The sequence below is a fragment of the Gekko japonicus genome, unplaced genomic scaffold (genome assembly GCF_001447785.1).
Source record: "Gekko japonicus isolate JY-2015 unplaced genomic scaffold, Gekko_japonicus_V1.1 scaffold186, whole genome shotgun sequence".
NCBI classification, from domain to species: Eukaryota; Metazoa; Chordata; class Lepidosauria; order Squamata; family Gekkonidae; genus Gekko; species Gekko japonicus.
In genome coordinates, this window is record NW_015174279.1 from 915,840 (window position 1) to 929,723 (window position 13,884).

The window sequence follows — 13,884 nt, forward strand, 5'->3', positions numbered from 1 at the left end:
AGGTGCTTTCTTAAATACTGAATTACAATCAATCACAGTCAAACAATGCCCCTTCCTCTCCCTCTCTCAAACAGCCAGGACTCTGCAACAACTCTAATCGCTTTCACACACTCCCAAACACAGTCCTCCCACACAATATCCTCAGCTGAATCCCCTCAGCTGAAAGCAAGTAAAAAAACACTCACCCCTCTACCAGCTCTGTCTCCTGCTCCTGCTCAGAGCTCAGCTGGGTCTCCTTGGATTCATTGGATACCCCCTTCTATTATTTGGAGAGAGGGAGAAAAAAGTTCTCTCTGTCTACCTTTTCTAACCTGTGCATAATTTTATAAACCTCTACCATGTTGCCCCTTAGTGGTGTTTTTGTCTTAACTGAAAAGCCCTAGGCTCTTCAACCTTTCCTCACAGAAAAGGTGCTCCAACCACTTAATCATCCTTGCTGCTTTTGTCTGTACTGCTAAACTGGTGAGAGGACAAAGAACAGAAAGAATGGATGAGACTTACAGTCCCACCCTAAACTATATTTCACCCTTCAAAGCCCAGTGATATGCTGCTTCTATAGTCATGCTACATCTTAGCAGTGAAAGGAACAGTTACCAAGAAGCATGTTTCATAAGCTTGTTGGTCTCTGTGTACACTGGACAATTCATAATGTAACATAAGCTTCATTATTTAATTCACTCAATTTAAATCAGATGCTGCTTTATACATTCAAAAGAGTTCCATTTTGCCTGTTTCCAAGTGATAAGTAGGATCTGCAGTCTCTGGCAGAACACGCCCAAGTTTGGAAAAATTCAGGGTCTCCCAAATTCAGGCAGGTGAAAGGTGGCTAAATAGTCTTCTACCATGCCTGCTGCAAGCAGGTGAAGACTTTTTGGTTTTATTTCGCATTCCCTCACTAACTCTTATCAGAACCCTCCCGGGGATGTGATCTGCGCACCAGCGGAGGCAACGGGTCGCCACCCCCCTGGAGCCTTGGCAAAAGGCTCCTAGCCATGGGGCTTTTGAGGGGCGACCTCTTCGCCAGCGCGATGCTGGGGAATTGAGCCGCTCCTCCGCCCTGACAGTCCTGCCGCTGAGTGTCCGTATGGATCTAGAGCCGCTGACCGGGACAAGCGTCAGAGATCAAGCGTTTTAAACATGTTCCGAGCGAGGTCGTATGACCAACAATGAACAGTGAGTCGGGTTAAAGCGAATACGAGAATTTAAAAAAGAAAGCTACCCCCGGGAATGGCAAGAAAAGCGAGCGGGGGAGGGGCCCCTCCCATGCGCATGAGCTTTTAAAAAACGATATACCAAGGGGGGAGTGGAAGAAAAAGCGTTGAAATCTGTTTTAAGAGACTTACCAGAGCGTGTATAGGCATATGGGCGAGTTTCAGAGATTTTAGCAAGTTTTCACAAAAGTAAACAATCCATAAAGATGGCGGGGAAGAGGGCGGAGAACGACAAACTAACAAAAGTGAAACCAGCCGGGACCATGAGCCCTCAACCGGAAGAGGTCACTGAGTTCTCCAAAATGTTGGCAGATTCCTTGCACCCTCTGCTGGACCAGATGACTAACATCAAACAACAGCTGACAACTCAGCAGCTCCAACTGACTCAGACTTTAAAAATAACGGCACAAGCGGCTGAGAAGGTGAAGGAAATGGACGCCAACACTAAAAAAGTAAAGAAAAAGGTGCAAAAGCTGGAAAAGAGTTAATTGCTGGCATTTGTTCCTGGCTGCACGGTTGAATGAACGAACGAACAAACAAACAAACAAACTAACTAACTAACTAACTATATATTCTGTATTTTAAAATGTAGTTCTGAGTAAATTCAATATAAGTTTGCAACACAGATTAAGATGCATAATATAAAGGAAAGAGCGCAAACAGCTTTTGAACTGGATAAGGATAATATATTGAAGAAATGAGGACAGTGTGGTGGTGCTAAATGACTTCTAGTTGTCCGTATGCCCAGAAGCATAAATCTGTAGCACGTAAGGAGAACACTTGGGGCAAAAGCACAGATGCCACAGTTATACTTTCAATTTAGGAGCCTGGGTGAGGGAAAGAAGGAAGCAGTCGGTAAAATGATTTAAGATACCCAGAAATAATGGGATGAGCTGGAGAAGCCAACATTTGTTATGTTAGATGTTAGAAGTATTAGGATTGTGGTTGACAAATCTTTAGCTGCTAGAAAGGTTTAGGACCGCATTCAGCTTCCTGAGCCTATTAGTACTGTCTTGATTCCCAGTTTTGCAAACTTCGGAAGAATCACAACTTTTACAGCGGCAAATGGAGAAAGCAAATTTGGTCCTCCGGTTTCAAGGGGTCCCAGAATTAAAAAGCGAGAATCTAAAGCAACTCTTGAGTGAAGCATTAGCCCCAGTCACAGATATGAAAGCGGAATATCTTGCAAGCAAAATGGATGTGGTCTACAGGTCCTATTTCGTGTATATCAAGAAGAATAATCTGCCTGGGGAAATAGTGGTCAGATTCTCGAAGAGGCATGTGAGGGATTCTATCCTGAAAGCAACTACAGGAACACCCTTGAAAATCGAGGACAACATCATCAGGATTCTAAAAGACATCCCATTTGAAATAAGGCAAAAGAGAAAGAAATATAAAGACTTAATCCTTTTTCTACAAACAAACAGCATTGCCTACAGATGGTTAATTCCAGAAAGTGTCATTTTCAAAGTACACGATAAAAAAGAAAAGATTGACTCTGTTCCTAAAGCACGTGAGTTCCTGAGACTGCAGCTGGGAGAGACAGCTGAGGAAGAGAAGGAAGAAGATGACAGCAAATCCAGTGGCAAATTGGACTCGGTGTCTTCCGACGAGGACTCTGCTTCCGATAAGGGGGCAGCTGCCCCTAACCGTGCATATAAATTAAGGATTGTGCCTTAAAACTTTAGTTTTATTATGGGATGCTCTAAGGATTCTCCTAAACAGTTAAATCAATGGATAAAAAGATAAATAATTTAGCATAACCGACTATGTTCAAAGTAATACTAGCAATTTAAGATTAACATTTATATAAGCTGTTGTTATGATCTCCTATTCTTAGAGTTTTAGTTTTTAGTGGTTTTCTTTCCTTTCTCCCTAGATGTAGTTACCCCTTCCCAATTTTTCGTTGTAGTTTGTAGTCTATTAAAAAATGCAATTAAAAATCCCCTCCAGGGGGCCAAAAAATAAAAAATAAATAGATTTAGAGTTTTACTTTATTCCGGGTCTAATTGTTTTCAACAGTGCTTGCTGCTTTGTTTTATGTTCCTCATTAATAAAGACGTCTTGATAGAAGGGCCACAGGATGGAAATTGAGTTTTATTTTTTGATATTCTGCAGTGACACTGTGCATTCTTCTAATTTAGAAAAATGAATTTTATACCTACAGATTCTATGTTTTTGTTAACAGTACAGCAATGGAAGGGCCAGCACAGCTATGATAGCAGCTTTTATAGTATTATTTACTAAATAAACCAATATCCCATAGCTAATGCCCTAATAATTACCACAAATGTATTTTAAAAAAATCCCACCACTGTCTTTTTCACAGATTGAATATTAATAGTATGTTCAAAATTCTCCTTTCTTCCCTATTTCTATCATTTATTAGAACCCATGGAAAAAACTAAGTGCTGATTCAAAATAGTACAGAAAAATTAAGCACAGTATCAAAGATTTGGCTCCACTAATATGCTTATAATTTAATAAACTCCCTAAGGAAATCCCTTAGTTCTCCTTTAGATATTGTGTTCCAAACCACACACAGGAAATCCATATTTACATTTCTATGGCTGATTCATCCTAACATTTCATGCTCAATTGCTTTCTCCAAAAGAAATGTGCCAAGTAAGGAATAGTGAGTACAAACCTGCTCATACATCAAGGAAATACAAAGAAGCAGGCCACTTTTTCAGATCAGAATTATCTTTCAATTCAATTTACTACCAAGATCAATGTTACAATTCCAGTTTCAAAAGCAAGTAATAGGTGCTTGGCCTAATGGATGGATTGATATTATTATTATGGGAAAAAAATCTGATTTAAATACATTATTTAAATCATTTCCCATCCTGGCATTCCTGACCAAGCACGCATAATAATTGGGCTTGCTAAAGCAATTAAAACAAACTGATTTGTAAGCAGACAGAACTTTTATAAAACCCAGGAGGATAATCTAAAACGGTGCTCATGCAGGCCATGTGCACACAGAATATTTGCTTAGAGGCATGAGATCAATTTGTATGTGGTTTCCAAGTGTACCAAGATGGTTTTAATCAAACTAAGGCTGCAATTTCACTTATTTGGAAGGAAAGCCCCACTGAACAAAGCAGAACTTTCCTCCAAATAACACACAAGAGGATAAGGCTTGTAAGTATCAAGAACTGTACATAAAAAAGGACTGTTAGCACCCATAGCAAAATACTGCTTCTCGATGAGACTGATGGTCCAGTCCTAAGCAGAGACACACCCTTCAAAGCTCATTGAAGTCAACTGGCTTAAAAGGATGTAACTGCTTAGAAGTGTACTGTAAATACCTCCCCTATTTTATTGAGAGCAAGTGTGCTATAGTGGTTAAGAGTGCACACAGTGGTTAAGAGTCTGTAAGACACAGGTTCAAAACCCCTCCTGTGCCATGGAAGCTCGCTGTGTGACCTTGGGCCTCTCACATTCTCTCAGCCTAACCTACTTCATAGGACTGGTGTGAGGATAAAATGGCAGACAGGAGAATAACATAAGCCATTTTGGCTCACCATTATGGAGAAAGGCAGGGTATAAATGAATCAAATGAATAAAAATTAGTATAGACATAAACATTCCACATTTGAAAGGTAATTCAGAGACAAAAAACAGAATTGGTCGATTCTGCACCCTCGGTCTCCCATTTCCCCCGGTTGTAGCGCTCAGTTTCCCAGTATTTGCTGTGTGGCTGCATTTTGACCCACATCTCCCCCCAATTTCCCATGTGTCTTCTTGACCCTTATTTTTTTAGGATCAAGAATATGCGGGGGAAATCAGAGGGAGATGCGGGTCAAAATGCAGCCACGCAGCAAATAGTGGGAAACTGAACACTACAACCAGGGGAAACGGGAGACCAAGGGAGGAACAACTGCTTTTGTGGAATCGGTCTAGGAGTACACAACTCCTTTGCTGGATGATATATAGGATGGCATATCAGGGACCGTAGTAGTTGTGATGACTTGCTAATCCCTGATCCACATTAATAAATACACATCATCTAAATCTCAAGATGTTAAATTGTTTTTTGATGTACAAAATAATTACAGGAAAAACAGTCTTTATTTCAAGAAATTTAGTAGATGGTCTCGATTCACTTTTAACATTCTACACGTGCAGACTTTATACATTTGTATTAAGTTCAGATTTCATATTAAATCAGGATAAAGAGATACTACATGTATGGTTACTCTGATTAAAAATCTAAGGTTAATTAAAGCTGCAAATGGGCAAAATCAACAACTGCCCGTGCATGTGCCTTCTCCATAGCGGCCCACACTTTATGGAATAGCCTGCCTGAAAAGGTAGGGAAGTCCCCCACTCTCCTGGCTTTCCACAATCTATGAGGTATGGAATTATTCAAGAGGTTTTCTGAACAGGCAAGAGGGTTGCAGTACACTAAATGATTTGCAAAGTTACTTACGTAAATTAATAGAGATTGTGGTCTATGCTACTGGGTTTAGCTTACTGAAGCTAGGATCCTACTATGTAATTTAGTATGATTTAGGCTGCGATCAAACACCCTAAATAACCCCCTTTCAGTGCACTTTCAAACTGTGTGAATTGGCAAAATCCAGTTGGAAGTGCATTGAAAGTGGACTGAAAGTGGACTAATTAGTGTGTGTGATCGCAGCCTTACTATGTTACGTTAAGATTTATGCTTATGCATAACATGTGAATAGGGCCCTAACCTTTTTCTGAGGGTCTGGAGAACTTTCTCAACATCTCCTACTTGAGATCCTTTCATTAATGCCAGGATGGAACCTGAAACCTTCTGAATGCAAGGTAGAGCCACGGCCCTTCTGTAATGGTTTCTCCACTAGGTGGCCCACTATTGTGGTAAGAAAGTTTCCGATGGGGAGGACTTCTAGCCTGTAGAGCTATTTACTGGGTCTCTTTCAAAATGCTCTTTTTATTTTCAACTATTTTTTGTGATTCTCTAGCCCTTTTAAACAGCTCTATCCTATGCTCAGTTAATAAGCTGCATGTAGAGTGTTTACACAGGGCAAGTTTGGTATTTATGGAAGTTTTCACATCGGTTTGGGCCCCTGTTCCAAGCTGAAAAAGTCTGGGACAATATTGACTTGCTTGGAAATAATTTTTTACCGCACTTAGAAAAGCAGAGAAAAGCCACTTGCAAGTCTGATACAAAGTACACATCATCTTTGTACAACTGGATTTGTTTAGAATTATGAAGCTTGGTGACAACAAACTTTTGATAATAAATTCCTACCATTACGAAATTTATCAACTGCCAGTCACAATTCCCATACAATACTTCCAATTTTCCATTTTGATGAAGAACCTTCAACAACCCATTCAAATCCATGAAAAAATGCTACATTCCAGATTTTTCAGGCTGTTTATAATTTGTAATTTACAGAGGATGGATAGTTCATTGATCATCTAGTGATCATTTCGTAAAAATATTTCTCAGTAATGTATTCTCATCCACTCACCACAGACAGAGCCTCGCACTAATCTCCTTAAATGTGGTCTCTCAGGGAGGTAGCGGTATTTGCATCCAAATATACTGAGGTTTGATGTGTGATCTCCAAAGAAACGGAGTTGGCGATATCTCTCTCCGCAGCGGTAACAGAAATTAGTGTTACACTGTGAACAAGTCATGTGGTCACATCCTTCTGTTCTCTGGATGTGGATCTTTATAAGCAAAATTAGGAAGGGAGGAAAAAGAGAAAAGGTTAGCTCTTAAGTTCCTTCTACACTACGTTTAGTTAAGTTTTCTTATAAAGAAGTAATTAATATGGTTCCAAGAAAAAGGATACCATTAATGGCTTGAATCCTACATGCTATAAGCAGAAGATGCTTCTTTATCTTTTCCTCCACGAGCAGGGAGGAGGAATTGGGTGAGACTGCCCCACTTTCCTCTTCCTCTGGCAGAGTAAGCTCAGCAGAACAAACTGCTGCATCCATGAAAGAGGGAAGGGGGGAAACTTCCCACTGCAGCCCCTGCCTTGCCCTGTTGGTTCCCCCAAGCTCCCAGCATCCCAACTTGTATTTATTTATTTATCAAATTTATATGCTTCTCCCTCTCCCCTTAACGGGACTCAAGGCAGCTAACAGCATATAAAATGCACCCAATAAAAACAATACAATAAATAATCTTTAAAATATAAAACGATTAAAAATCTATCCCCATTAAAATCTATCCAGTATTTTCAGTAGGATACTGGCAGATGCAGAGGAATGAAAGATCAATTTCCTTGAGAACTTGTGGTTCATAGGATCCAAGTCCACGACCAATTATGTCATGAGTTTCTAAAGCATGGGTGAGATTCATAAACAGTTGTTTTCCCACAATATTATCTTTTAGATGCTTTTTAATATTTAAAATATTAATTACTTTTTAGTCCCTCAAAATGATTTCAACTAATTTAATAGATAACCAAGACAACCAACAGTATTAGGCAATTACAATTCCTATATATCACAGACAGGTTCAACAGTAAAATCCCCTTGCCTGCTTCAACTTCCTCCATCTTCTGGAGTACATGAAAAAATGGCCTATGTTTTGAAATAAACACACTTAATCAGCGAACAAGTTATGTTAAAAAGTAGATAAACTTGTTTTATCATTATGCTTTATCTTTATAGTAGTGGCCTATTACACTCAAAGCACTCTATAGGAACAAGATTGAACAGGTATTGCCTACAGACTTACAATCCAAAAGATACAATCTTGTTTCATCAGTTCACTGAAGTCCATGGAAATTAAAAGGAAAGTTTAGAACTGGAAGTTACTGCTCCTTTCAAAATAAAATTTGAGCCAGGGTATAAACTTCATGAGTCAAAGTTCAGATCTGTAAAATTTTGTTGGTCTTTGGTGCTACTGGACTCAAATTCTGTTTTACCACTACCACTACTACAAAGTAACACCAGAAATGGTCTTTCAGAAATTATTCTGATTAGAGAAAGTCACTTAATCGTAGTATTGGTGAAATATTTATTCTTTAGATGACTGGAAACATCATATAGCTGTTTTTGTCTACAAGTACAATGATACTCCCTATGTGTAATGTTCATTCATTACTCATGGTTCAGTGCTATTCTGAAGTTTAACTCAGTCTCCAGTCCTAAAGGAGCTGCGGTGGCTCAAGTGGTTAAGACGCTGAACTGCAGGCTATGGAAGGACGGTAGTTCAGCAGTTCGAGACCCAGGTGCGGCATGATGGAGTGAGCTCCCATCTCTAGCTCCAGCTCCTGCCAACCTAGCAGTTCGAAAGCAAGAAATTGCAAGTAGATTAACAGGTACCACTTCGGTGGGAAGGTAACAGCGTTCCGTGCGCCTTGGTGTTTAGTCATGCCGGCCACATGACCACGGAAACGTCTTCGGACAGCGCTGGCTCTTCGGCTTTGAAACGGAGATGAGCACCGCAACCCTAGAGTCGGATTCGGCTGGCTTTCGAGCAAGGGGACCTTTACCTTTACCTTTACCAGTCCTAAATCCAATCTTAGGTCAACATTACACATTACAATTTTTAAAGTGTTGTATCCAGTCCCCAGAGTGACACGTCAGCTGTGAGGGAGCTAATTTCCAATTCAGTTACACATGCGGTGCCACAGTAGGGCAAACAGCACCCCCCCACAAGCTGTTCTGGGTTAGGAAAATGGCTCAGGGGGAAAGTAGAACCCCTTCTGTGGAAACGCACTGTGGTCCCAATCTAAACCAGGGCTCTTCCACTTGGGAAATGAGTTTTTTCACAGCTGTTATGTGAGCGTCAGTCAAGATGTCCAGGATTTCTATTGCTAAAAATTGGAAATCTGATAAATTACCGAGTAAGGATGATTTGACCAATATTCTTTATGAAGTAACTGAGATGGACAAGCTTAATATGTTTTTGGCGGGTAAAACAGAAGAACAATTTAACTTGAAATGGCAAAAAGCCATAAAATGGTACAAAGAAAGACGTTGACTTAACCCCCCAATGTATGAAATTGTAACGTGATTATATGTAAAGTTGGAAAACTCAAAATAAATTCATTTTAAAAAAAAGAAGATCACATCATAGATCCTGACCTAGGCACCACACGTTGAAAATCATAATGTGCAGTTTGAGCCTTAGTTTGAAGAAGTTATGAGTGGTCTTCCAAGAGGTACTTGCAGAAAACTGCTTGTTGCTGGTACTCAACTGTACCTTCTGGCAAGCTGGTGCTGTGGGTTCTATACTGTATCTAGCTAGTGCTGGCTATATGGAGAGGAAACTGGTTCTGTCTTTTAGTTTTAAGATCATATAAGAAAAACATCCATACTTTACCACAATATTAATGGTTTGTATTTTAACTTAACCACCACTACTTTCCCATCTGACAAAAACTACAATTTGATTAGTAGGCACTGCACGATGTAGCCTACTAAACAGAACCTAAACTCCACTGATGTATAAAACAGTACCATGTTTCATAGTGCATTACAATTAATTTTCTTTACCTTTCTGTTCCCTTTCATTGCTGTCTTTAGGGGGGGAAAAACAGGCAGATATTTGTTCCCCTTGGTTTTAAAATTTTCATTTCTGCTGAAGTAGTCAAGTTTTAACAGAGGGCACAGACAACAGAAAAGAATAACAGGGAAATAATATGCACACATAAATACAAGCTTAGTTTCTGCATGTACTTGTATGGAGCTTTCTGGAACCTAAGCTACATTTTAAAAAAATGATGTTTGCAATCACAGAGAAAAGACAAACACGAGCAGCATTTTACAGAGAGGTGTAAGAAGATTGAGGTACATGCCTGCATTCTTCAAAATAATTCTGCTTCACTACAATACCCATTTGCTTTTGAAACTGTACTGTGACCCTCATTAACATTAACAGAAGTCAATGAAATTTTTGCTAAATCATATTCCCATTTTCATTTGACTGCTAATAGAAGCATATTGCTCTTCCAACATATTCTGTTTCAGCAATACTGAACTTTAAAAAAAAAAATCTTTCCCCAAGTATTTATTCTCTGATCACTTGTGATCATACATGAACTATTCATCCCTTCTTTCAACATCAAAGCATTGCTCTTCTCCCAAATTTATACGTTGCCTGGGGCTCACAGCACAGGATGCTACAAGATACAGGGTTTAATACTATTTAAATTCTGTGAACAAAACACAAAGTCTTATCCCCTCTCCTGCTCTAGACCAAAATGCCCCCTGAAACACTTCTTTGAGGGAAAAGGGGACCCCAGGAGCACTCTGAGGGGGTGTTAGGCTGCCACTGCAGGTTGAAAAATCAGCAAAAACTCCCTTCACCCCTTGCATGTGCAAATCTTGCCCACAGGATCCACCCATACAGTTCAATCCTATGCAGCACACAGTTCGATATACTTGTGGCCAAGTAAGGACCATAGGGTTTCAGTCCCAGTGACACTTCAGTTTTTTCTTTTCTTTTCTCCAAGAACCTAATCAAACTCACCATGAAATCTGGCTCTCCTGCCTGAGACTTCTGACGTATTACACCAACAATATTACATCTTGAATAATACTGACTAAAGATGAAGTGAAATATTAAAATATTGAATAATTTTTTAAAATGCGACATGCGTTTCCATACATTCAAAGTGGTTAAAAAAATTTTTTTTGGGTCTCAATTAAGGTGTTTTAAAATTTTTTAATCATTTTGTTATCCAAAAATTCCTCTTATAATGAACTCCCTAGTAGCCCACACAAAATACTTCAAAAGTTTTACTTTTAAAAACAGGTCAAGACTTCAGTCCTCCAGTGAAAAAGAGAAAACATTTCCCATAGCAGCATACCACACACGGCAATGCATAGATCTAGTGACAATGATGAAAGTCAGCACAACTCTTCATTATTTATGGGGTCCAGTTCTTTCCTAGGGTCCTCAAACCACATAGGTCAGAATCTGGCTCTGTATGGGACAAGAACACATCGAAGGTTGGAAAGTGGGTCCTTACCTACGGTGCCGCATCTTGGGGCCTACCCCCTAAATTTACAGTCATGCCCCACAAAAAATCTCTTTTAGAAAACTTTTTAAAAAGTAATTATTTGTATCAATTCTGTCGTGCTGCACCCTGCCTCTAGCCAGCTGGCCCTGCACCGACTTCTCCAGCCGGCCGTAACATTCCTGCGCCTTTTTTTTTTTTTTGCCCCCCCGTAGGGGATTTTTTTATTTGCATTTTTTAAAAACTACAATGAAATAGGTCCGGATGGTATTACAGCAGAAGTTTATCAAAAGCTTGGTGATGAAATTCTCATGTCTTTTATGAATTTGCTCCATAACATTACAATAACAGGAGATTTGCCCAATTCATGGAATGAAGCACTGATCACACTCATATATAAACCTAATACCGATGATAAAGAAATCCATAACTATAGACCTATTTCGCTTTTAAATGTTGATTATAAGATCTTTGAAACAATCATAGCCACTCGCTTTAAGAAGATACTTTTACAGGTTATACACCAAGACAAGGCAGGCTTTCTCCCGAAAAGACAGTTAAAGAATAACATAAGAACGGTTATAAATACATTAGAATTCTATGAGCAACACCCTGAAAGACAATTAGCTTTGATTTTTTTGGATGCAGAGAAGGCCTTTGATAATGTAACCTGGGAATTTTTAAGATGTAAACTGGAACTTTGGGATTGTGGCAATAGTTTCATGACGATGATAATGTCTATATATAAAGAACAATTTGCAAAGATAATAGTTAATGGAGCTTTAACACAAAGTATATCTATTCAGAAAGGAACACGGCAAGGCTGTCCATTGTTACCTTTACTATTTATCTTTGCACTGGAAACTTTAAATGATTTGGTAAGAGATAATATAAACACAAAAGGCCTTAAAGTTAAAGGAGAAGAATTTAAACTTCAAGCTTTCGCTGAGGACCTGGTATTTATTCTGGAAGATCCAATAGTTTCTATTTCACATTTGCTTGATGTATTATCCGAATATGGTTCTGTAGCAGGACTTAAAATAAATGTAGAAAAAACTAAGATTATGACCAAAAACTGCTCACAAGATTTGAATATCAAGATACAGATACATTCAGGTATCGAGGTGGTCAACAAGATTTAGGTGTTCTACTTTCAAATAAAAATAATACATTCTTTGAATATAACTATAAAAATGACAAGACGGTGGAGGCCAGGCAACCAGCCTGGATGAGACGGACGGAGACCTAGTAGGAGCAGAAGGAGGCACGGCCAGAGAGGCATATGATTTGCGGCTAAGAGTTGCCAAGTAGCTCTTATGATCTAAAAGATTTATGAATGAACTGGATGAAGTCTTTGTGCATACTGAGAAGAAATTAGACATTTACTAAAATGTACTCACTAATCTCCCTAATTCATTGACTTAAACGAAAGCTTTAATTTTTTAATGACTAACTGTATACTAACTGTTAATGACCTTCCTTTCTTGGGTTTTTAGTTATAGTGTGGGTTTATTTTCTTTTGTACTGTTTGTATTCCGGGGTTTGTTATTTTAGTTTGTTATTTTTTTCCCTTTCCCCTCCCCCTCCCTTTCCCCCCCTTTTCCTTTCTTTTCTTTTCTGTAGTCACGTAGGTGTAACAAAAATTAATAAAGCTACCCTGTTTTCAGGGGATTAAAATAAAATAAAATAAAATAAAAATGACTAGATAATATTTAAAAAGATCTTCAGAAATGGCATGATTTACAACTTTCTTTTATGGGTAGAATTGCTACGTTTAAGATGAACATTCTTCCACGTTTCTTATTTTTGACACAAAACCTACCAATTTTAAAAAACAATAACTTCTTCCAAGAATTGGATAAACATACAAGAAAATTTATATGGCATGGTAAAAGAGCACGTATTAGATGGAAACTTCTTCAAGATAAAAAAGAAAGAGGTGGTTTTGGCGTGCCAAACTGGTTACTTTATTATCAAGACTCAGCTATGGGGTGGATTGGAGACTGGATAATGTTAGAAGATAAAAGATTGCTATATTTAGAGGGCCATGACTTATATATGGGTTGGCACGCCTATGTATGGTATGATAAAGATAAAATTCGCTCAAACTTTCATAACCATGCAATTAGAGGGGCCCTAATTAAAATAAATAAATAAATTTAAAAAAATTTTAAAAATTTTAAAAAGGAGCTGCGGTGGCTCAAGTGGTTAAGACGCTGAACTGCAGGCTGTGGAAGGTCAGTAGTTCAGCAGTTCGAGACCCGGGTGCTGCAAGACGGAGTGAGCTCCCATCTCTAGTTCCAGCTCCTGCCAACCTAGCAGTTTGAAAGCAAGAAATTGCAAAAAAAAAACCACTTTGGTGGGAAGGTAATAGCGTTCCGTGCGCCTTGGTGTTTAGTCATGCCGACCACATGACCATGGAAACGTCTTCTGACAGCGCTGGCTCTTCGGCTTTGAAACGGAGATGAGTACCGAGTCGGATTCGACTGGCTTTCGAGCAAGGGAACCTTTACCTTTAATAAAAATATGGAGGAAAATAAAAGAAAGATTTTATTCAAAAATACCAGGATGGGTCTCACCTCTTGAGGCCTTCACAAAGCCTACTTTGATGTCGGAAAATAAAAAAGCTACTTATGAAACATTATACAAGACTAATGATTTAAAACCACTTGAGAATCTATGAGAAATGAATATAGAACTTACATAGTGGGAGAATGTGCAATTACAGTCTAGGTTCACCAAAG

The 13,884-nt window shown here is 38.9% G+C and overlaps 1 protein-coding gene across 1 annotated transcript in view; it reads right to left on the reverse strand.

Moving 5' to 3' along the window:
* The window catches only part of RNF217 (ring finger protein 217), a 93,326-nt gene that overhangs the window by 9,523 nt on the left and 69,919 nt on the right, over positions 1 to 13,884 (reverse strand). The window contains exon 4 of the mRNA XM_015423827.1: positions 6,686 to 6,887. Within this exon, the coding sequence (XP_015279313.1) occupies positions 6,686 to 6,887 (202 nt within the window). The remainder of the gene's footprint in view (positions 1 to 6,685; positions 6,888 to 13,884) is intronic.